The 24,726-nt window shown below is 42.5% G+C and overlaps 1 protein-coding gene across 1 annotated transcript; it reads right to left on the bottom strand.

The window, feature by feature from the left end:
* Positions 1 to 13,518: 13,518 nt before the first annotated feature.
* Positions 13,519 to 14,361, bottom strand: LOC138796474 (vomeronasal type-2 receptor 26-like). Its single transcript, XM_069976080.1, has one exon. The coding sequence runs from the start codon at positions 14,359 to 14,361 to the stop codon at positions 13,519 to 13,521; it is 843 nt and encodes a 280-aa protein (XP_069832181.1).
* Positions 14,362 to 24,726: the final 10,365 nt, after the last annotated feature.

Here is a 24,726-nt window from a genome sequence, read left to right on the forward strand (position 1 = left end):
TATCTATATCTCTTTCTCCAATCTATCTATCTTTCTATGTACAGTAAGGTATACGGGGAAGCAGCACTACCTCCAGGTAGTAAGGGGTGCCAGCAGATCCAAGTCTGATTCTAGGACCGTATTCACATACAGTATGCAAAGGAAAATCCACAGCACTCCTGAATTTGTGAAAAAACTTCAAATTGGTGTTTATTTTAGAGTTTCATCACATACAGCAATCGTGAGACGCGACGTTTCGGCGGCGGCCTGCCACCATTTTCAAGCATGCAAGTGAAATATCTTACAAACAATTTATACATTCATCAAGTGCTACAATTGGTTACTACATAATTACAAAGTGATACAACTGTGGGTTTAGGTTGCATGGGGTTCCTCTCCACCCCCTGTGATTTGCATATGCAAAGAGCTTGAAACAAGATGGCTGAAAAGCTGACGTACACAAAATGTCCATAATAATGCACAGGTAGTATATATTCTCTCATTGGATGAGGACACTCACCACCTTCCAGCCAGATCTCATGACAGTGTGACCAAACATGTAGCGTCCATCTTAGAAACAGGTGATCATGTCACATGACCCACTGCTATGCTTCCTGGTCTCCCAGGCAACCGATGTTAACAGAGAGCAGATCACATGACTGAGTGTTCCGCCTCCTGGTAGCCTAGGTAATCTCACTAACAAAAGCACATACCAGCTGGGAATCATCATCAGAACTTCACCTTGCAATCCAGATCAGACACCTCACTACCAGAGTCCCGAATTGGGGTGTCCAGTAGCCAACGCACCCGCACATGGAGTCCCCACCTCAGACAAGAGACTTCAGTTTGCAGCGTGTCATCTTTCCTGTCCAGGAGGACCCCTCCAGGTCCATAATGGTGAGTGTAAAAAACGCACAGTGTGAATTGACTCCAAACGGAATTTGCTGGTTCAGAAGAAAAACGGGTCAAAGTGATAATAATAAAAAGGTAGAAACCGGTCACAGTGTCCTTAACTGGATGTGGTGGCTCCTTCATCCGCAAGATCTAAAAAGGTAGAAAAAATAAACAAATTAATAATCACAAATATTGCAAATTTTAGATACTTCACAAACATATGCCAGTTGTGTTGACAAAATATGGGCAAGTGGAGAAAGGCTCATCTGTACATCGCACCACTCACTTTGTACTCCACGATGAGTCCCATGTCAACTAATGCATCAAGATTGTAAATCCAATTAAATTCTCTTTTTTCGGTACCGTTAGTCTATCACCTCTATATTTTAGTGGTGGAATTCTGTCGATGACCATGACTTTAAGTCCTTCTCTGAATGTCTCATTTCCACACAATGTTTGGATACAGGTAAGTCAAGTCGCTGCTTGCGTACCAAATACCTGTATGAGTGGTTTCCCCTATATAGATTTTATTACAGGGGCACCAGATGACATAAATTATCCAGTCCGAGGAGCATGTGGGGTAGTGTTTTATTTGGTAACATTTTTTAGTGTGCGGATGTATATAGTGTGTCCCTTTCACTAGATATCTACATGTGACACAGCTAGGACTAGGAAAACATCCCATTTTAGGAGGACTCAGATACAGTAGGTCTGTTTGACGGTATTTGGTACGCAAGCAGCGACTTGACTTACCTGTGTCCAAACATTTGTGTGGAAATGAGACATTCAGAGAAGGACTTAAAGGTCATGGTCATCGACAGAATTCCCCCACTAAATTATGGAGGTGATAGACTAACGGTACTCAAAAAAAGAGAATTAAATTGCATTTACAATCTTGACGCATTAGTTGACATGGGACTCAACGTGGAGTACTAAGTGAGTGGTGCGATGTACAGATGAGCCTTTCTCCACTTGCCCATGTTTTGTCCACACATCTGGCATATGTGTGTGAAATATCTAAAATTTGCAATATTTGTGATTTCTACCTTTTTAGATCTTGTGGATGAAGGAGCCACCACATCCAGTTAAGGACACTGTGACCGGTCTCTACCTTTTTATTATTATCACTTCGACCCGTTTTTCTGCTGAACCAGCAAATTCCGTTTGGAGTCAATTCACACTGTGCGTTTTTTACACTGTCACGGCTGCGGCCCGTGCTCCGGGCTGCCGCCGCAACCTCCCTCTATCCCATGCAGCCGCCGGGGTCCATGTGCAGGGACCCGGCGCTGCTACTAGTTTGGACCCGGGGGGCGCCTTACCTCGCCCCGCTCCTGTCTCCGTCTGTCCAGGCCGGCGCGTGCGTCCCCGCCTCCTAGGGCACGCGTGCACCGGCTGTCTCAGATTTAAAGGGACAGTCTGCCCCTAATTGGAAGTTGCACTAATCACTCCCTATAAATCCCAGCATGCCCTGTCCCTCGTGTTGGAGCCTCTACATGCTTCCCATAGTGTTTGCCCCAGCTCCCTGTTGTTCCTGACCTCAGTCCTTGTTCCTAGTTCCTGTCCGCTGTTCCTGTCCTTAGTCCCCGTCCGCTACCTAGTCCATTGTTCCTGTGCTCTGCCTGTGATCCGTGGTGACGCCTATCTACCACTGCCAGCACTATCACCTGCCTACTACTCCTGCCACACCTCGCCCGCCGTCACAAGCAACCATCCAGGGGTAGCAACCTAGGGGTCACCTGCCGCAGCAAGTCCATCCCACCTTGCGGCGGGCTCTGGTGAAAACCAGCGGCCCCCTAGACTCCGCTCCCTTGTTCGGTTTGTGCCATCGCTAGTGACGGTACAGAGGGTCCACTACACCAGGCGTTACATACACTTACCATTATGGACCTGCGGAATCTGTTGGCGCTATACAAATAAATATTATTATATATTATTATTATTATTATTATTATTGACCTGGAGGGGTCCTCCTGGACAGGAAAGATGACACTCTGCAAACTGAAGTCTCTTGCCTGAGGTGGGGACTCCATATGCGGGTGCGATGGCTACTGGACACCCCAATTCGGGACTCTGGTAGTGAGGTGTCTGATCTGGATTGCAAGGTGAAGTTCTGATGATGATTCCCAGCTGGTATGTGCTTTTGTTAGTGAGGTTACCTAGGCTACCAGGAGGCGGAACACTCAGTCATGTGATCTGCTCTCTGTTAACATCGGTTGCCTGGGAGACCAGGAAGCATAGCATGTGACATTATCACCTGTTTCTAAGATGGACGCTACATGTTTGGTCACACTGTCATGAGATCTGGCTGGAAGGTGGTGAGTGTCCTCATCCAATGAGAGAATATATACTACCTGTGCATTATTATGGACATTTTGTAAACATCGGCTTTTCAGCCATTTTGTTTCAAGCTGTTAGTCAGCACTATTCACTTTGAATAAGCACAAACGCCTAATGCATATGTTAATCACAGGGGATGGAGAGGAACCCCATGTGACCTAAACCCACAGTTGTATTCACTTTGTAATTATGTAGTAACTAGGGATGGTCCGAACTAGGGATGGTCTGAACCCGCCGAGGTTCGCGTTCGGATGAACCCGAACGCTCAGCACCAGATTCCCGCTGTCTGCCCGCTCTGTGCAGCGGGCGGATTTAGCGGGAAGACCGCCTGGAAAAATGGGATACAGCCTATGGCTATGACTGTATCCCATTTTTCCAGGCGGTCCTCCCGCTGGATCCGCCCGCTGCACGGAGCGGGCAGACAGCGGGAATCCGATGCCGAGCGTTCGGGTTCATACGAACCCGATCCGAACTCGGTTCGGACCATCCCTAGTCTGAACCTGCTGAGGTTCGGGTTCAATCGAAACCGAACTCTCAGCAATGATTCCCGCTGTCTGCCTGCTCCGTGCAGCGGGTGGATACAGTGGGAGGACCGCCTGGAAAACTGGGATACAGCCATAGCCCCATAGCCATAGGCTACATCACAGTTTTCCAGGCGGTCCTCCCACTGTATCCACCCGCATACGAACCCGAACCTCGGCAGGTTCGGACCATCCTTAGTAGTAACCAATTGTAGCACTTGATGAATGTATAAATTGTTTGTAAGATATTTCACTTGCACGCTTGAAAATCCTGGCAGACGGCCACCGAAATGTTGCGTCTCACGATTGCTGTATGTGATTAAACACTGAAATGAACACCAGTTTGAAGTTTTTTTCACAAATCTGGGAGTGCTGTGGATTTTCCTTTGCATATCTATCTATCTATCTATCTATCTATCTATCTATCTATCTATCTATCTATCTATTGTGGTACCTTGGTTTAAGAGTAACTTAGTTTAAGAGCTCACAGTTTTTCAAAATTGTGACTTGGTTTAAGAGCATTGCTTTGGTTTAAGAGCTCCCTGTACTGGGTGGAGGAGGGGCATGGTCTGCATAGCGGGGTCTACAGCACTGTACCCTGACCCAGGAAGTCTCCCTCACCTTCAAAATCATAGCAGATCCACATCTGCCCTGCTCATTTCTTCATGCTCCCTGCAGTCTCTGTCCGCCCTTGTGTTTCCCATCCTCTCCATTACTGTACAGTAACTTATAATATCACATATTCTGCTGTTTCTGAATGTTTGTTCCCTTTGTTTTACATGTTATTCAGAATAATAAATCATTATTTTTGGGTTGTGGAACCAATTGTCTGCATTTCAGTGATTTCTTATGGTAAAATCTGCTTTGGTTTAAGAGTGGATTTGGATTACAAGCTCGGACCCGGAACGAATTATGCTCTTAATCCAAGGCACCACTGTATCTATTTGTCTGTTTCAATTCATTAAAGGAACAACACAGACTTATAATTCTTAGGAATTTAACCAATAAAACCTTAATGACTATTTTATTTTTATTTTCATTTAGTAAATCTACAGGCGAAATATATGAAAAATGTAACAATTATTTATTCTTCCTTTACAAAGCTTGTAGTACAATACAAATATACCGTATAATAATATGTTACCTGTCGTTGTATATTCCTTAGAATACTAAGAATGTGTTTAGTCAGTTTGACAATTCCATTGCATAACCCTGTCTATTCCTGACCTGCTCGCTGCAGCCTCCGGAGGTTTTTCTGCTTAGACTCATTGTCTGGTTATTTGTTTTATATTCATCATTCTGCAGAAACCTGATACAGAACTTATCAGCACAATGTAAACTCATTGTGAATAATTCCTGTAAGCAGATCTTATAATTGTAGAGAACTCAGGAGTAGACTGCTGAGAGGAGTAGACTCCTCTTTCCTGCATTTAGCAGGTGGATTTATTTTATATAACATAGATTTATACCTTATAAATTGCTGATTTCTATTTTTTTTTCTGAGACAAATAATTTTAAATAATGTCACCCTTCATTTTACTATATAAAATATTGCAAAAAACAAAACACATATTTTTGAGGTAAAATTAATCATAAAAAGAAAAAATTGTGCGGCCTTTGTTCACTTTGCGGTACAATTGACGTCTTATCTTTATTTTGCAGGTTTTCTTTCTTTCTTTTTAAAAAATTGTTATGCATCTCTGTAAAGTGTCACTGTCACTTCAGAAAACAGCGCGTCGTCTCCCGGCTTTGTGTCAGGCGATCAGTCTGACTTACAATGGAGGTCCATGGAGCCAGACTGGTCATTTTGACTGATCACGTGACAACATCGAGCCGAGAGAGGACGCATTGTAGCTGTGGCTCTAACTCCCAACCGATACAGGTCTGAACACTCAGACCCGGGCCAAACAAAACTTTTGCTATGTATCTTTGACATGTCAAAAATTTTCTGAAGTGACAGTGACACTTTAACTTTTATGTTTTTTCATCCCTAGAGTCATGTGATCGATTTCTTGCATGTTATATTTTAATCTAATAATGATATTCATTCTGAAATTTCCACACAGGGCAATTCTAAGTACTCTGTTTGTTTTTGTTGGAGTTTTATTTATTTTATTTTATTTATTTTTTTCATTAAAATAACACGTAGAATGAGGGAAGGGGAAATCTTTCTCTTCATAGTGGATTTTTAGAATTAGTCTGTTTACTATTAGGGTATGTTTACACAATGTAAGAACAACGGCCGTATTTTGACACCGTGTCAAACAATGGCCGCTGTCTTGCACGCTGTTGCGTGTGTCTTTAATTGAAAAGTCCATTGCATATAATAGTAAAAAAAAAAAAGCTGAAAGGACGGTAAAAAAAGAAACACCGTGGGGGAGATTTATCAAACTGGCGTAAAGTAGATTTGTCTTACTTGCCCCTAGCAACCAGGCCCGCTTCTGCCATGAGGCGGAATGAGTATTCCGCCTCAGGCGGCAGATTTTGCGGTCCTGCAGGGGGCGGCATGCCCGGCTGATAATCTGGCGGACCGGGCAAATGCCCACTGGGCCGCCCAGATTATCAGTTGTAGGGCCGCCTGCCGGGCCCCTCCAGAACATACAATACCGCCCCCACCTCCCTGGAACACCCAGGGGATGCGGCCGCCGGAGCTCTTCAAGGCGGATCTGCCCCTTTAAAAGCAGGGGGCTCCGCTACCGCTAGCTGTTCTATCCAGTCCATTGAGCTTCCGGGACAGGTCACCTGATGCACGCCGGCCCCGTAAGTTCACAGCTCCAGCCGCGTGTGCCGCACCTCTCCCGCGGTCCTGTGCGGTCAGCTGTTACATGTATGCCACTGAGCAGGAGACTAGAGAGGTGCGGCGCGCGGGGCTGGAGCTGTGAGCTTACGGGGCCGGCGTGCATCAGGTGACCTGTCCCGGAAGCTCAATGGACTGGTTAGAACAGGTAGTGGTATCGGAGCCCCCTACTTTAAAAGGGGCAGATCCACCTTGAAGAGGTCCGGCGGCCCCTGGCTGTTCCAGTGAGGTGGGGGCGGTAGTGTATGTAGGTGGTGGGCTTGCCGCGGGCCCGCTCGCGAACGGGGGGGAGGGGGGGTTGGGGGCGGGGGTGGTTTGAGTGCCAGTGAGGGGGGCGGCGGCCTGAGGTTTGCCTCAGGCGGCACAGACCCCAGAATCGGCCCTGCTAGCAACCAATCAGATTCCACCTTTTATTTTTCAAAGAATCTGTGAGGAATGAAAAGTGGAATCTGATTGGTTGCTAGGGGCGACTGAGACAATTCTACCTTACACCAGTTTGATAAATCTTCCCCTATCTGTGAACAAGTAAAATATAATGCCCGGTGTTTGCAAAAGACATCCAAAAATAAAATTAATGATATTAATAATAATATTTTGACATCCGCGCAATGTCTGTTATTTACTATACTGTTTGATTTGGACGTCCGTCATACCATTGACTTCAATGCATTACATTGAAACCAATTAAATTGCAGCATATATGGATGTCTTTTTAAACTTGGACGCCTTTTCTCTTTTCTTGAAGTAGCCTATAAGTGACTACATGCCCAAGTTAAGTTGAACCTGAGGTAAACAGTAGTAACCCAATTCCAATATACTGTTGTCTCCTGCTGTTTTCCTCCCTGATAAACCCTTCTACAAGGAACAATGCATTGGAAAAGGAGAAAATATCTCAAAATTCTAAAATATAACATACAAACTGGGAAATAAAATCATTGACACAATAGTTTTCAGTGATAGTTTAGGGCTGATTGTTTTAATGAAAAAAAAAAATCATTTGTTTTCCCTAATCCTTTTTTTTTTCTTTTTTTTTGTGAGAGAGAGAGTACTTTGATTTTGGGATCAGTTGATCTGGATTCCATATCTAGACCAGACTTTTAGCTCAACTAACTTTGATTCTGGATTTAGTTTAAATTTTTAAACTCAATGTCCTAGGGGACTTGTACAACAGATCTTTTAGTACTGTAGTACTGTATTGCTTCTATTTCTGTGATTTTCTACTACAGCCTGCAAATGGAAAACTATTTTTTTTTCTGTTGAACCACAGTTCAAAAGTAATGTCTGATTTTCATTAAAAGAAAAAACCTCAGAATGGTAATACTTTTTTTTATATATCTTCCCTTAATGGGTAACCTATCACCTCCATGGGGGAGTATGACTTGACCCAAGCACCTTATAGCTGTTTGGCACAAATCTCCAATGCTGTGCTAGGCAGACTCCGGCAGGGCAGCAATTTCAAAATATTGATCTTTAAACCTAAGTCACAGCATGGAGTGGAGCACAGGAATGGCAGTGGAGCAACCATGGCATGTAGTAATGCCGCCTCCGCCCTCTTCGTAGTCACTACTGTTTGATTGGCTGCCTGAGCACTGGGTTTTGCACTAAATTTCAAGCGCTCAGGTTACCAGTTAAGCGCGAGTGACTGGGAGGAGGGTGGAGACAGTATGAGTACATGTCGCTGTGGCTCTGCCCCCATGCCTTGTTACCAGACACCGGGAAGGAGAATTAAGGATCGATATTCTGAAATTGTCGCTCCGCCAGCATCGAAGGGCTGGGTTCAGTAGGTATATATATATATATATATATATATATATATATATATATATATATATATATACAGTACAGACCAAAAGTTTAGACACACCTTCTCATTCAAAGAGTTTTCTGTCTATTTATGACTATGTGAACTGTACATTGTAGTGGCATTGTATTCCATCCGTTTTGCATTTAGTTGGACCATCATTTATTTTTCAACAGGACAATGACCCCAAACACACCTCCAGGCTGTGTAAGGGCTATTTGGCCATGAAGGAGAGTGATGGGGCCTCCACAGTCACCAGACTTGAACCCAATCGAGATGGTTTGGGGTGAGCTGGACCGCAGAGTGAATGCAAAAGGGCCAACAAGTGCTAAGCATCTCTAGGAACTCCTTTAAGACTGTTAAGATCATTTTAGGTCTTCATCAAGACCAATTCATCAAGAGAATGCCAAGAGTGTGCAAAGCAGTAATCAAAGCAAAATGTGGCTACGTTGAAGAGCCTAGAATATAAGACATACTGTATTTTTAGTTTTTTCACACTTTTTTGTTAAGTATATACAGTAATTCCACATGTGCTAATTCATAGTTTTGATGCCTTCAGTGTGAATCTACAGTTTTCATAGTCATGAAAAAAACAGACAACTCTTTGAACGACAAGGTGTGTCCAAACTTTTGGTCCATACTGTATATATATATATATATATATATATATATATATATATATATATATATTTATATATAATCAGGAACGGCACTCTAGATGTGGAAAATCTTTTTGGTAGGGACCAGCAATTTGCACAAAGGAATCAGTTGTGTGTAGCCATACAGTCCAGGTAAATCACTGCTATGCGACAGTCAGCGTACTGTGCTATCGGTAGTATGCTGTTGTGCTTCGTATTTCCATGTATGCCCATTGTAACTGTTTCTTTCCATGTTAGTTTGTTCTGTCTCTTTGGTGTGTGTGTGTTATACGCTAGCAGTAAGCTCCTACCTTAGATTGAGGCCTCGGCTCATGATAATTGTTCTTTGTTCCTTTCTAGCCTACCATACCATGCCTTAATTGTTATATATCAATCTTATTTCTCTGCTACTAACCTTGACAAGTGCACTACCATCTAATACTCCCAGATGACGCTAACATTTAATATTGGGACACTGCCTGTCAGTTGACTTCCTTATCCACCCTAACCCTCACCTGACTCCAACAACTGATTTATTGGTTCAGTGACATAACTATAATGTATTGCCTCCCTTCTAAAGCTCCTATCTAAAAAGCCTAAACAAGAACGACTTGTCTGTTTGTCATCCCCTTATTGTTTGTTTGTTGGTAAGTTCAGATCCGACTGTTATGATATTAGTCTACACCAGTTTACTTGTTTGTACACTTTTTCTTTTGCTTACATTACCTGCCTATACAGTATATCTGCAACCTATGTTTGCTGTAAAATATGAAAAATCCTTAATAAAATACTATTGAAACATTAACAGGATTGTAACGAAAATGCCATTCAAAAGTTTGGGAGAGATTCACAAAGAGTGAACTGCTGCTGGAGTCAGTGTTTCAAAAGCCACCACATCCAGAGGTCTGCAGGACATGGGCTACAAGTGTTGCATCCCATGTGTCACTCCTGACCAAGAAACAACACCAGAAGCGTCTTATCTGGGCCAAGGAAAAGAAGAACTGGACTGGTGATCAGTGGTCCAAGGTGCTGATTTCAGATGACAGTAAATTTTGCATTTCATTTGGAAATCAAGGTCCCAGAGTCTGGAGGAAGAGTAAAGAGGCACACAATCCAAGCTGCTTGAGGTCTAGTGTGAAGTCTCCACAATCAGTGATGGTTTGGGGAGCCATGTCATCTGCTGGTGTAGGTTCACTGTGTTTCATCAACACCAAAGTCAACGCTGCCGTCTACCAGGAAATTTATGAGCACTTCATGCTTCCCTGTGCTGAAAAGATTTTTGGAGATGGAATTTTCATCTTCCAGCAGGATTTGGCACCTGTCCACACGGCCAAAAGTACCAAAACCTGGTTTACTAACTACAGCATCACTGTGCTTGATTGGCCAGCAAACTCGCCAGACCTTAACCCCATAAAGAATTTATGGGGTATTGTCAAGAGGAAGATGAGAGACAACAATGCAGACGAGCTGAAGGCCGCTATTAAAGCAACCTGGGCTTCAATAACACCTTTGCAGTGCCATCAGCTGATCGCCTCCATGCCACACTGCCGCCTTGATGCCGTCATTCATGCAATAGGTGCCCCGACCAAGTATTGAGGGCATTTACTGTACGGACTTTTCATTTGGTCGACATTTCTGTGTTAAAAACATTTTTTTCAGTTGGTTTTATATAATATTCTAATTTTCTGAAATACTGACTTATGGGTTTTTCTTGGCTGTAATCCATAATCATTAACTTTAACAGGAATAAACGCTTGAAAAAGTTCACTCTGTATGTAATGACTCTATAGAATATATGAGGTCACTTTTTGAATTGATTTACTGAAAAAAATAACTTTTTGTTGATATTCTAATTTATTGCAAACCACTGTATATACACACACACACACACACACACACACACACGGTAGGTCATAAGTATTTACAGTATACACCCTGATAAAATGGAAGTGGTTGCTGATGCTTAGTGTCATATTAGTACATGGGTGGCGGTCTGTAAAGCTGCCATTTTGGATTCATATTTTACTTTTTTTAATGGGTCGGGGGTCATGTGACACATCAAAAACAAATCGAGAATTGCACAGGAAAACAACTGAGTGCTCATTTTTAATGTAGATTTATCCATTATGGAGTTATTGACATGTTTTTGACATGGAGCAACGACAGTACCAATTATAATTTAATGATGATGATTAATGTTTACTGTGAAACTAACTGGCATATTAACTGTAACTTGATTGCCGTGTAGCTCATTTATCAGTGATTTTTTGGCACTGTGTAGTCATGCTTAAAAAAAGGATGAATAGCAGTCAAAATGTTGCGTAGTAGGATGTGAATAAATGAACACGTTTGCTTTCACTTTGCATTGCATTTGCATTGTGTTGAATTGTCAACGTGATTCTCTTCACCCACTCTTGACACACCGCAGAAGAAATGCTATCACAGGCCTCCTTATCCATTGTTTCAGTTGCCCCACATCCTGGATCTTCACAGAGTACACCATAGCCTTCAAATGGCCCCAGAGATAGAAGTCCAAGGGAGTGAGATCCGGAGATCTTGGGGACCATTCCACTCGGCCACAGCAGCCAGTCCACTTCCCAGGAAACTGTTCATCGAGAAACGTTCAGACCTGACATCCGTTATGTGGTGGTGCACCTTCTTGCTGGAAGAACTCAGGGAATGTGAGAGCTTCAGTACACAGAGAGGGAAACACACCATCATGTATCAATTGCAGATACCCAGTGGAATTTAGGTTTCCATTGATGAAGAATGTCCTCACTATCCTTGTACCCCGTATACCACACCACACCATCAGTTTTTGTGTTCCAACACAGGAAAGCCACTGATGTTTGCTCATTGGTGACAGTTTTCATATGTCCAGATTCAAGCTTATCCAACACCGAACTAGTAGCATGTAATTTGGCGAGTAGTTTGCTAACTGTCGCAGGGGAGATGGGCGGTCTCGTAGGGTTTCTTGCATTAAAGTCTGCTGCAATAGCCAGACATCAACTCAATGGGGGGGGGCATTTATTAAGGAGTCTAAAGTGTGCAACTATTCTAATGAGGATTGGTGTGTATTTTGTTCCAATATCTTGTGACTGATTCATTAAAATTTAGTACTGCCATAGTGAATGTATCTAAGTATAAAGTAGCAAAATTGCAAAAATTACGCAATCATATTCACCTGGTACTGACCAGACATAGGCCTACACCTGTTTGTACGACTTGTCGCAAATGATAACTTGGAAGCTAATCCTGGATTATGGGAACTTTTGGGTGAATACTTAAAAAAGGCAGATTAAAAAAAGTTGCATCTTAAAAAATATTTGCCAGTCGAATACTGGTTCATAAATAGAACTTAGACCAAAAATGGTCGAAAAATCCATTTATCTACCAGAAAGGCACAAAACCCTTGATAAATTTACCCCCACAGTCTGTCCGCTCCTCGTTGATTAACCTCTGTAACATGTTAATGGCTATAGCAATAAGAAATGTGTCAATAACTCGATAATGATTAAATCTCTGTTAAAAATGAGCACACCATTGTTTTTCTTCTGCATTCTCTATGGGAGGCATTTATTAAGTCCGGCGTTTTTTACGCCGGACGTAAAAATGCCCCCGCAGCTCCGGCGCTACGGAGATTTATGTAGAGGCAGACTGCCTCTACATAAATCCCGTGCGCGCCGTTGCGCACCGCCGAAAACCTACGCCAGCTGAGGACTGGAGTAGGTTTTCGGCGTACATTTTGGCGGAACGGATGGTAAATTGCGCGGACTCTGAGTCCGCGCCCTCCGTTCCACCCACTTTCCGACCCCTTTCCGCCCCCTGGCGTACTCGGGGGAAAGTGCCGATTTGCGAATATTTTATTTGCAAATCGGCCATTTGCGTAAAAAAAAAAAAACGCAAATCGGCACTTTCCGACGAAAATCATCCGTTCGCCGGATGATACATGTGGCCCTATGTGTTTGACATGTGTCACATGACCCTCTTCCGAATGAAAAAAGTAAAGTTGAATTCAAAATGGTGGCTTTACAGATGGCCCCCATGGGTGTCACCCAGCCTTAAATATTTGCCCCCCTCCCATGTACTAATATGCCACTATCACTAAGCTGTAAGGTGATCATCAACCACTTCCATTTTATCAGGATGTATCCATATTCATTGCCCACTGTATATGTGTGTGTATATATATTTTTTTTTACTTTTTTTTTTGTCTAAAACAGCTTCAGGTTGTCAGCAGGTCCTCATGTCCTTTTGTGACCTCACTGAGGGGGTGGAGATTGACCTAGAAAGAGTAGAGAGGTACCTGGAGACAGTAAAGAGAACGAGAGATCCCACATAGTAGTAGATCCCACAAGAATTGGCAGATTCTTTTTACCAAGTAATAGATTTTTGTATCTTACTGCCAAAATTGCCTTCACGTGGAGGTTTATAATCTTACATGACAAGTCAAGAATAATGTACAGTGGAACCAATGGAATCTGCAAACTGGATAATCCTTTAGAATAGAATAAGGATATATAAAACATTCATTTTATTTTACATTATTTTTTATTTGAAGAAAAAGTTTTGCTTCCCGTGTCCTTTGCTATTCTTTTGAGGCTGCATCAGGATATTGTAACATTTAGGTAAAAACATACAGCTCAATATTCCTCCCCCTGAGGCCAATATGGCGAATATCTCTACAGTGACCATGTGTTTCCCTGTACTGCTCAGATAGGCCGGGATGGCACAGATCCAGACACTGCAGAACACCAGCATGCTGAAGGTGATGTACTTGGCTTCATTGTAGATATCAGGTAATGTCCTCACCAGGAAAGCTAGAACAAAGCTCACCGCTGCCAGAAACCCCATATAACCCAACATGAGGTAAAAGGCCAAGACTGACCCTTCATTACACTGAATGATGATCTTCCCAGGATAATCCAGGTTATACTCCTGATATGGAGGAGACAGTGACAACCAGATAACTGCATTCAGGATCTGAATAGATGAACAGACCAACACTACAGTATAAGGAAGCTTAACCCCCACACACTTTCTCCAGGGACTGTCAGGTCTGGTGGCCTTGAATGCTATGCAGACTATGATGGTCTTGGCCAGGACAGAAGACACGGCTACTGTGAAGAAGACCCCATAGAAGATTTGTCTCAGCATGCAGGTTATATCCACTGGGCGACCGATGAAGAGAAACACACAGAGTAAGCTGAACATGAGAGAGTTCAGGAGAATAAAGCTGAGGTTCCGGTTATTGGCTCTGACAATGGGAATGTTCCGGAATAAAGTGAATATTCCAATTATACATAAAGTTATAAGAGAGAGTAATATGGAGATGATGGAAAAGACTAAAGCAACAACATCAGTCTCATAGGACAAAAACTCATAATATCTCATAACACATTTGACTTATTGGGCCATTCATGGTCAGGACATCTCTGGCAATTCTCACTGTCTGCGAGAGAATATTAAATATGATCTAGTGATTTTTTTTTCTTATTTAAGCATCTTACAATATTAGAGGAACAGTAGTGAGGTTTTAAGAAATCTGCAAACAGGAATATTCATTTGTTTTGCTATCTCGGATGAGTAAAAATATTATGGGGGGATCTCACTATAATCTGTAATGTCAGAAACTTTGGAGTCGAGACCAGTGAAGACTGAAATAGACACAACAAGTTATAACACAGAAACTTTCAGATTTCAAAATTTATTGCAGGAACAGCAGAGACCTGGAGTAATCATACCCAATTTCATATTATCTCATTTCCTCCCTATTTCCCTGAGGAAGACAATTGAAATATGTGACAGGGCTTTAGTGTACAGCTAGAAAGCTTTAGATACTATGGGTGCTACCAGAAATATTTTCTACTACCTCTGAGAGTGTCTACATTGTGAATGACATCATCACACATAACATGTCCTTGGTGAGCTGTACAGTATTTGCTTTGTCAGATGTAGGCCTTGTTAAGATCATCTCTGAAATGATACAGTATTGGTTTATCACATTAGGGAGCTCTTAGTGAAGCATCAAATTCTACAATTCATGATACTGTCAGCAAGTGTCGGTAAAACTATCTAGGGACTGAAAACCAATGTGTTGGCTTGCTTACTGCCACTGGGTTTCCCGGACAGGGGCAGAAAGTTCTGTCGCACAGTTGGCTGAAACCTCTTGCTGCTTGGGAAACCCTGTGGCAGAGTTGTCAAACTCAGGCCCTCCAGCTGTTACAAAACTACAATTCCCATCATGCCTGGACAGGCAAAGCTAAAGGTTTGGCTTTCTAGGCATGATGGTAATTGTAGTTTTGTAACAGCTGGAGGGCCTGAGTTTGACACCCCTGCCCTATGGCAATGAGCAATACAGTACAGACACCACAGAAGAGGTAAGAATTTGAACTTTTTTTCTCTCTCTTTATTTTATTTTTTTCCTTTCTATCTACAAGAAGACCCTGATTACTTCAGGAAGAAGTTTTTTTTTTCTTTTTTAAAATTAAGGAACGGTCTTGTGGGAAGATTGGGGGTGGTAATAGGTGGTACATTGTGTGAATATCCACCAGATACGTCATCATTATGAGATTAGTGTTAGCCGTTTGCAGCTGTGGTGCTGGTGTACACAGTAAAGTACAGGAGGAAACGTAAAGCACCAACCATTGTGTAGTGGCCATGGCGAGTTACTGCATCTACTCTCCTATTAAAATCTGTGAGCTGCAGCAATGAATCATGTCAATGATAAGTGTGGCTTCGTCAATGCTTTTCTATACACTATTGAACTCAAGTAAAGAAGAAGTAAACCATAACATTTTTACCTGTACTGTTGGTAAATTCTCCTTCTGGACATGGGGCGCAGTCATAGCAGCAGATGTGATATCCTCTCCTGATAACCTCCCTGGTTCCTGGCAGACAGGGGTCATTACATTGACCTTTAGGCATCTAAATATATTAAATATTTTCTTAATGGCTTCTAAGATGCAACAGAATGACTATCTATATCATATCTATCTGTTTATCTATCTATCTATATATCCATCCGAATAGAATCACTGTGGCACTCCAATTGAAGTCAAATAAATGTGTTTATTTCTCCAGCAATAGCAATGTTTCAGTCCAACATTAGGACCTTTCTGCTTTAGAAAGGTCCTAATTAGAAATGATCAAAGCGAATCTGACGAATTCCAATTAGTTTCGTAGCGATTCGTGAATTCGCTAAACATGGCGGCTGCACATGTTAGATTGCAGTACTGTCTTTTAGCAGTCACCCCCTTCCCATCCATATACATGAAAACTATCTTGCTCAGAAAATCCCTTTAAAGCGACTCTGTACCCACAATCTGTCCACCCCAAACCACTTGTACCTTCGGATGGCTTCTTTTAATCCAAAAACTGTCCTGGGGTCTGTTCGGCAGGTGATGCAGTTTTTGTCTTAAAAAACAACTTTTAAACGTGCAGCCCCGTGCCCAAGGGGAGTATCTGTGCCCTAATTTTGCACCACCCCTCCGACCCTCCTCCCCACCCTCTTCATCATTAGGAATGCAACTGGAACATTTTCCCCTGTCTGAACATTGCACAGGTGCCTTAACAATCCATCCCATGTTCAGTATTCACACAGCTGACGAATAGGAGACAATCTGCCTGCAGCATTTCTAATGATGAGGAGGGTGGGGAGGAGGGACAGAGAGGTTGTGCCAGCCTAATGCATAGACATGGTTGTTTTTTAGGGCAATAGCTGCATCACCTGCCAAATGAACCCCAGGACAGATCTTGGATTAAAAGCAGCTATTCAAAGGTACAAGTGGTTTGGGGGGTTAGATTGTGGGTACAGAGTCGCTTTAAAGGAAAAGTTTGGCAAAAAGTCCAGCAAAAGTATTGCATTGCTCCCCAAAAATTATACATATTACCAATTACCAATTACAGGAAATGCACATAATGTGTTTTTTTTCCCTGCACTTATTACTGCATCAATGCTTCACTTCCTGGATAAAATGGTGATGTCACAACCCAACTCCCAGAGCTGTGAGGGCTGTAGCTTCTGGAGAGGATGATGGAAGGGGGACACTAAGGGACACAGGGCACTGGAGGGAGACTGAGCCATTATCCTCTCCAGCAGCCACAGCCCGCACAGCTCTGGGAGTCGAGTTGTGACATCACTATTTTATCCAGGAAGTGAAGCCTTGAGTAGTAAGTGCAGGAAAAAAAGCACTTTATAAGCAGTTCCCGTAATAAGTGTATATTGGTAATTTGTATAACTTTTGAGGGGCAATGCAATACTTTATTAACAATTTTCGCCTGACTTCTTCTTTAACCTTTCTGATGTACAGTATATGCTAATATTCCCAAATACTACAGATCAAAAGTTTGCTTAGGGACCATTGGAGTAGTGAATGAGTAGTGAAAAATTTTGTAGTGAACAGACAGCAATGTTTGACTATTCGATCCAATTTTGAACCCCAATAAATTCTATGAGAGAAAAATTCTTGTTTCTTGGAAAGCTAAATTCGACCACTTGGAGGTTACCAAGTCCACAATGACACAAAGACACACTTGGAGGTCACCAAGTCCACAAATTGAAGCACCTGTGGGTCCAGATTATAAAACCCTGAGAAGAATTTTTGTTTGTAATAATCTGTTGAAGAGGGTCACCCTCAAAACATATGGTTTTTACATCATATTAATAAAGGTGTCTAACAATCTTACACCATGACTCCCATCATCTATTGGATTACTATCTGTGGCTGATTTGCTCTGCACCAGGCTTCCAGGGACTCCACGCATTGTACCTCAGATGAGTGAAACTTTCTTGGATCTTCTCACTGAATTTACGGACCCCCGGACGGGCAGCGTGCGATAAGTTGTTTCAGCTAAAGCTTCAGGCAGTGTCGGGCTCCTAACGCGAACGCCAAAGGTGAGCAACACCATATCTGAATTAATTGGACACAATATGCTATGGTAATACACTATGTGCACCAGACGCTGTTTTCTTATATTTAAAACTTTAGAAATTGATGCCCACATCTCTGGAATGCAACTGGAACAGCAGGGGAAGCATGCCTGGGTGCATCTTACTCGCCCAAGTCGCAGTATTACACCACTATCACAGCCTCTCAACAGTACACTCCAAACACAATATAACTTCTATGTAAAGTGGGAAAAAAACATGGAAACCTTCTTTCCTTTACATTAGCATGGACAGAAAGCCAAATTTTAAGCAAAAGAAAATTTTTTATGCACCCCTTTAAATCATGTTGCCTATGACAACCACTGATGGCACAGACAAGGGGGAAATCACACAGCACCCACCCCTAACTTCCATTGTGTGTGTTTGTGATGTGGTCAGAGACGTCCTGTTTAAATTTTGAAAGTCATCTGCCACTTCCATACGCCCTTACTTACACATAAAGGGGTGTGGGTCTCATGGCAACCCCTTAAAAATGGAGTTTGAGGCCCTTGAGGTTAGCCCTCCAGAAGTGGAGTTTGGAACCCATGAGCTGAGCCCTCTAAAATGTATTTTTAGGCCCTTGAGCTGAGCCCTCTAAAATGGATGTTGAGGCCCTTTAGGTGAGCCCTCCAAAAGTGGAGTTTGAGGTCCTTGAGGTAAGCCCTCTAAAATTGATTTGTGGCCCTTGAGGTGAGCCCTCTAAAAGGTGGAGTTTGGGGCCCTTGAGGTGAGCCCTCCAAATATTACATTCGAGACTCTTGAATTGAGCCCTCCAAAATTGGAATGTGAGGACCTTGAGGTGAGGCCTCAAAATTTTTTGTGAGGCCCTTGCGGTGAACCCTCAAAAGTGGAGTTTAAAGCCCTTGAGGTGAGCCCCCGAAAAAATCATATGCATGGCCCTTGAGATGAGCACTTTAAAAAAATTATCTGGAGGTTCATGAGGTGAGCCCTCAAAAATTGTGCCTTTAACCCCTTAACGACAAAGGGCATATATTGACAATGTTGACAACTGCCTCCAATTACCGGAGGCATCCGTTCCCTGGTGTCTAGTGCGGGAGATGGCTCCTCTGGGACGTTGTCCCGGAGGAGCGATCTCCGTGCGTTGTGCCAGCCGGGGTCCGCTCCAAGATGGCGCCGACCCCGGCTCTGCACTTGTTTGTTTTCGGCTGCAGCAGCCGAAAGCAAACGAGTGCCGATCTCATTGATCTTTGCTGTATAACTATTCAGCAAAGATCTCAATGTGAGATCAAAGTGTATATACTAGAACAGCTGAGGAAAATCAATGTATTCTGGAACCTGTAGTACTGTGTACAACTGCTCAACCAGGAAGTACAGCCACACAATACAGACCAAACCCCCCCCAAACCACATGGATTTTTGGTAGTTTCAAAACTTTGTTAGACAGGTAAGCAATGGTATATGCTTAGCAGTTTTTTTAACCTCTACCTGGAGTTCCAATTTAAGGGATGTAAAGCAGGGTAGGCCAGGCAACTAAAAGGAGGTTCGGGGGACAGGCACTGAATGACTCGAGAGAACATCACTTTTTATAATAATCAGAGATGAGCGAAAAAGTTAAAAAATAAAAAAAAGTGTGGTTTCTAGGACTTAAAGCAGTCAATGGCACTAGAAAAGGCGAGCTTAGAAGATGAAAACTTTGTCTCAGACTACGGTAATGTCGCAGACCCCGAGTGGAATCTTGGTCCCTAGATGTTATCATCATCAGGGCATGAAGATGTATTTGTTAAACTGAGCCAGTGTCAGGTTCCATCCACAGCTTGTTGGTCTGGAGGCAAAAGGAGAGAGGTACAGTGTCAGCTAGTCACCAGATTGGTGTTAAGAAAGACACAGACACTTAAGGGGTACTCCAAAGCAATAAGTAGTGTGGCAGTTTTTCTGTGTTGGTGGCAGCAAAGACCATGGTGCTATTTACAGCATCTGTGACCATAAAGTAGTTCAGGGTTCAAACCCAGGTACTGCTTCTAAAAGTCATTACATGGAATTTCACAACCCCAGTGTGTGGAAAAACCAGGACCCCCATGCCACTTCTTGCCCATAACCAATGGCTGCAGCTACCATCTCAAGTCAGGATTATGCAGCCTTGGTTGGAAGCAGTAAGTTGCCCACATCTACCTCTTCCTCCTCCGTCTGGACCAGGGGAAAAACACCACCAATGTTGAGACAGGAGTCCATATCTGGAGCCATCGGAATAAAACAGCACTACGCCATCACCGACCCTACAGCAAAGATGATAAATGGACAACTGGCTAAGTTGAGTGGCCTTTATTTACAGAAGCTTGAAAACTCTGTCTTGCATCAGGTACATCTAAGCATGGACGTCAAGAGTTCCAGCTATGGCCAGGGGCTGTATATGCCCGTGATGGCATGAAGGATGATAGCCCAGCCGGGAGAGTGGCAGCAGCAGCAACAATAAATGGAGGTCCAGCCACTATCTTCACATAGATTTCTGCGTGAACATCATCCAGAGACCTCATCATCTACCTCCACCACCTCGACTGGTCATCATGCTGAAACAAGCCATGTCCCTGTGGCATACAAGCACTATCAAACCCTGCACATTCAGACTGTCCTTCCCAGACTTTGTACCCACTTCAGCCACTTGTATGTGGCCATAACATGCTCTGCTAAATCCAATACATTCGTGGATTGAAACCAACAGAGATCGGTGGTCTTTGACTTCCTCATTGGGGTTGGAAAGGGTTTGATGGAGATTTAAGTGTGTTTTGTAATATTTTAACCATGTGTGTTTTACAATAAAGTACAGCAAATATTTACCTAACTATTCAGTAATCCAACTAAGCAGGAATTCAACTAAGCAGAAACACTGGGTTAACCACCCAAAAACTGGTTTCAATGGACACTGACTTTACAGCTCCCACAGACTGATTTGAATGGACACTGGTTTTAGAGCACTAACACACTGGTTTAAATTAAAAATGGCTTTACAGCACCCACAGACTGGTTTAAATGGACACTCAATTTACTGCAGTCTTTACAGCACCCACACACTGGTTTTATGGAATGAATGGACACTGGCTTCACATTATCCACAGAAGGGATTAACAGAAGACTGGCTTCACAGTACCTACACACTGGGGCACCACTAGGTTAATTACCCACAGCTAGATCTAATCAAAATTAAATAAAACAAAAAATGTACATAGGTATAGAAACAACAATAAAATGGTATAAAGCACAAATAATATATTGCAAAGTAGATACATTTATTTTACAGTTATAAAAAGTAGATATTAAAAAAGGTTGATCTGGTTTCAAATCTCAAAAATGTATTCGAATGCTAAAAATAACAATGAAACATGAGAAATAAAAAATAAAAATGAAAAAATGAATAATAAAGTAGTAAAATATGAGTTCTATGTGTTTTGATAAAAAGGAAAAGGAGATGGGAAAACACAGAGCAGTTGAGTGGTGAATTGGGTTTACGCAGAGAGGAGTTAATTGATTTACTCTGAAGTAATATAATGGAAGCAATTAAGTTGTAATTGGTCATCTGTGGCTGGTGATAGGTTGATGATTGGATCTTGTTAAGTATCCATAATATTTGTACAGTCATTAAGTGATTACTCAGCAAGAGTTACGGTGTTTGCAGTTCAGGCAACTGTCAGAGAAAGCCGGCAGTGATGTGTTCTTACTTATTTAACACTTTGTAAGCTGCTTTTGCAGTATAATGTAAAAAATGCTCACTGAATTAGTGGTTATCAGTGAAAGAAGCAGTATTTGGATTTACTGCAGCGCTTCAACTGTCAGAGAAAAGCCGGCAGCGATGTGCTCTCACTTATTTAACACTTTGTCAGACGCTTTTCTGCAGTGTAATGTAAAGATCCTCACTGAATTAGTGCTTGTCAGTGGGAGATGCAGTATTTAGATGAGATGCAGCACTTCTACTGTGATAGACAAACGCCGTTTGTTAAATGCAAGATAGCTGTTGCTTGATAGGGAAATAGCTTGTGGTGCGATATGCACCTCTCACCCTTCTGCCGGTTGCTGGTTTCAGGCCAGGTCGGGTTCGGTGTGGAGCTATTCTTTTTCCTTTTCGGCGTGGTCTGGTGCTGTTCCAAGTGTTGTAGCATGCGCCTGCGGCCGGGTTTGCCTTCAGATTTATAGAGTGGATGACTTGCGCATGCTCAGTGGAGTTTGGGGCCCGCGGGACCTCGTGGATTTTTGGCGGTAATTACAAATTCTGCCATTGGTGAGAAACAATTTTTACGTGGATGTAGTCTTATGGTATAAATTGTAGTGGGACTAGGAATTAGCTGGACGCGTTTCAGAGCCTTCTTGGCTCTTTCCTCAGCAGCGGATATAGTGTGAAAATAATGGAAATGTCCGATATTTAAAGGGACCATTCACTAATGATTAGATGCTAGATACCCAGTAGAGTCTAATCTCCGGACTGGAACATGAGTGACTGGTAGAGATTAGACTCTACTGGGTATCTAGCATCTAATCATTAGTGAATGGTCCCTTTAAATATCGGACATTTCCATTATTTTTACACTATATCCGCTGCTGAGGAAAGAGCCAAGAAGGCTCTGAAATGCGTCCAGCTAATTCCTAGTCCCACTACAATTTATACCATAAGACTACATCCACGTAAAAATTGTTTCTCACCAACGGCAGAATTTGTAATTACCGCCAAAAATCCACGAGGTCCCGCGGGCCCCAAACTCCACTGAGCATGCGCAAGTCATCCACTCTATAAATCTGAAGGCAAACCCGGCCGCAGGCGCCTGCTACAACACTTGGAACAGCACCAGACCACGCCGAAAAGGAAAAAGAATAGCTCCACACCGAACCCGACCTGGCCTGAAACCAGCAACCGGCAGAAGGGTGAGAGGTGCATATCGCACCACAAGTTATTACCCTATCAAGCAACAGCTATCTTGCATTTAACAAACGGCGTTTGTCTATCACAGTAGAAGTGCTGCATCTCCTCTAAATACTGCATCTCCCACTGACAAGCACTAATTCAGTGAGGATCTTTACATTACACTGCAGAAAAGCGTCTGACAAAGTGTTAAATAAGTGAGAGCACATCGCTGCCGGCTTTTCTCTGACAGTTGAAGCGCTGCAGTAAATCCAAATACTGCTTCTTTCACTGATAACCACTAATTCAGTGAGCATTTTTTACATTATACTGCAAAAGCAGCTTACAAAGTGTTAAATAAGTAAGAACACATCACTGCCGGCTTTCTCTGACAGTTGCCTGAACCGCAAACACCGTAACTCTTGCTGAGTAATCACTTAATGACTGTACAAATATTATGGATACTTAACAAGATCCAATCATCAACCTATCACCAGCCACAGATGACCAATTACAACTTAATTGCTTCCATTATATTACTTCAGAGTAAATCAATTAACTCCTCTCTGCAGAGTTTCTATTGACTGCATAAACCCAATTCACCACTCAACTGCTCTGTGTTTTCCCATCTCCTTTTCCTTTTTATCAAAACACATAGAACTCATATTTTACTACTTTATTATTCATTTTTTCATTTTTATTTTTTTATTTCTCATGTTTCATTGTTATTTTTAGCATTCTAATACATTTTTGAGATTTGGTACCAGATCAACCTTTTTTAATATCTACTTTTTATAACTGTAAAATAAATTTATCTACTTTGCAATATATTATTTGTGCTTTATACCATTTTATTGTTGTTTCTATACCTATGTACATTTTTTGTTTTATTTAATTTTGATTAGATCTAGGTGATTTGTTATATTCACCCTTGTCACATTTATTATTCATCATCTAGTTACACTACTACCAGTGATTTCCCATCTAGTTTCTAATAACCCTGGTTTTCTATTGCATGTCTTCACCCATATTTATTTAGCCATCTTGAGACCCTTCCATATACTGGATTATTACCCTTATTATATTTTATACTCCTTATTTTCTACTCCTGTCTCTCTTGAGGACCTGATCCCCCGTATTTTGTCTATTATCTTCTCTTCTCCTAGGGTATCGGAGTTTTTTCAGGTTCACCTCGTCAGACACTATTTTGCAGTTGATCTCACACTTCCCTCACTGTATCATATTAATTACCCACAGCACCCACAGACTGGATTCCCTGGAGACTGGCTTCAAAACACCCACAGTCTGGTTTGAATGGACACTCTCTTCACAGCACCCACAGACTAGATTCACTGGAGACTGGATTTACAGTACCTACAGACTGGTTTGAATGGACAATGGCTTCACAGCACCCACAGACTGGATTAACTGAAGACTGGCTTTACAGCACCCACAGATTGGTTTGAATGGACACTGACTTCACAGCACCCACAGACTGGTTTGATTGGACACTGGATTCACTGCGGTCTCGCTTCATAGCAGCCTCACATTTGGATACCAATGGGTTAACCACTCACAGCCTGGATTCACTGGACAAAGACCACTTCTTAAACACACTGGGATAATTTCACCCACAGCACCCACCCACAATCAACTCTCCTATCCTATCCTCTCCTCCCTTCCTATTTCTCTTCCTGCCTTGCACTAAATGCCTGCTGCAATTCATCTCTCCTCTGCACACATAGACGACTGCTAGGAAGTGGAGCACACTATACGCAGGTTGAGGGGGAGTTGCTTACATCACTGTGGGGCTTGTGATTGGACGAGCACAAGGAGTCCCCTGTTCATCATGCAGGTTATATAAGTGAGGGCAAAATATAGGCTACATATATTATTACCGGGTACTAATTATATTATCAAGGATCCAGCTAATGGGAGACAATTCTCTATGTTCTGCAACAATTTAGTCAGTATAATGTCACTGTGT

Source organism: Dendropsophus ebraccatus, chromosome 7 (genome assembly GCF_027789765.1).
Source record: "Dendropsophus ebraccatus isolate aDenEbr1 chromosome 7, aDenEbr1.pat, whole genome shotgun sequence".
Lineage (NCBI taxonomy): Eukaryota > Metazoa > Chordata > Amphibia > Anura > Hylidae > Dendropsophus > Dendropsophus ebraccatus.

Excerpts from the sequence above, each read along its gene's own strand:
- LOC138796474 (XM_069976080.1), bottom strand. The coding sequence starts at position 14,361 with ATGAGATATTATGAGTTTTTGTCCTATGAGACTGATGTTGTTGCTTTA.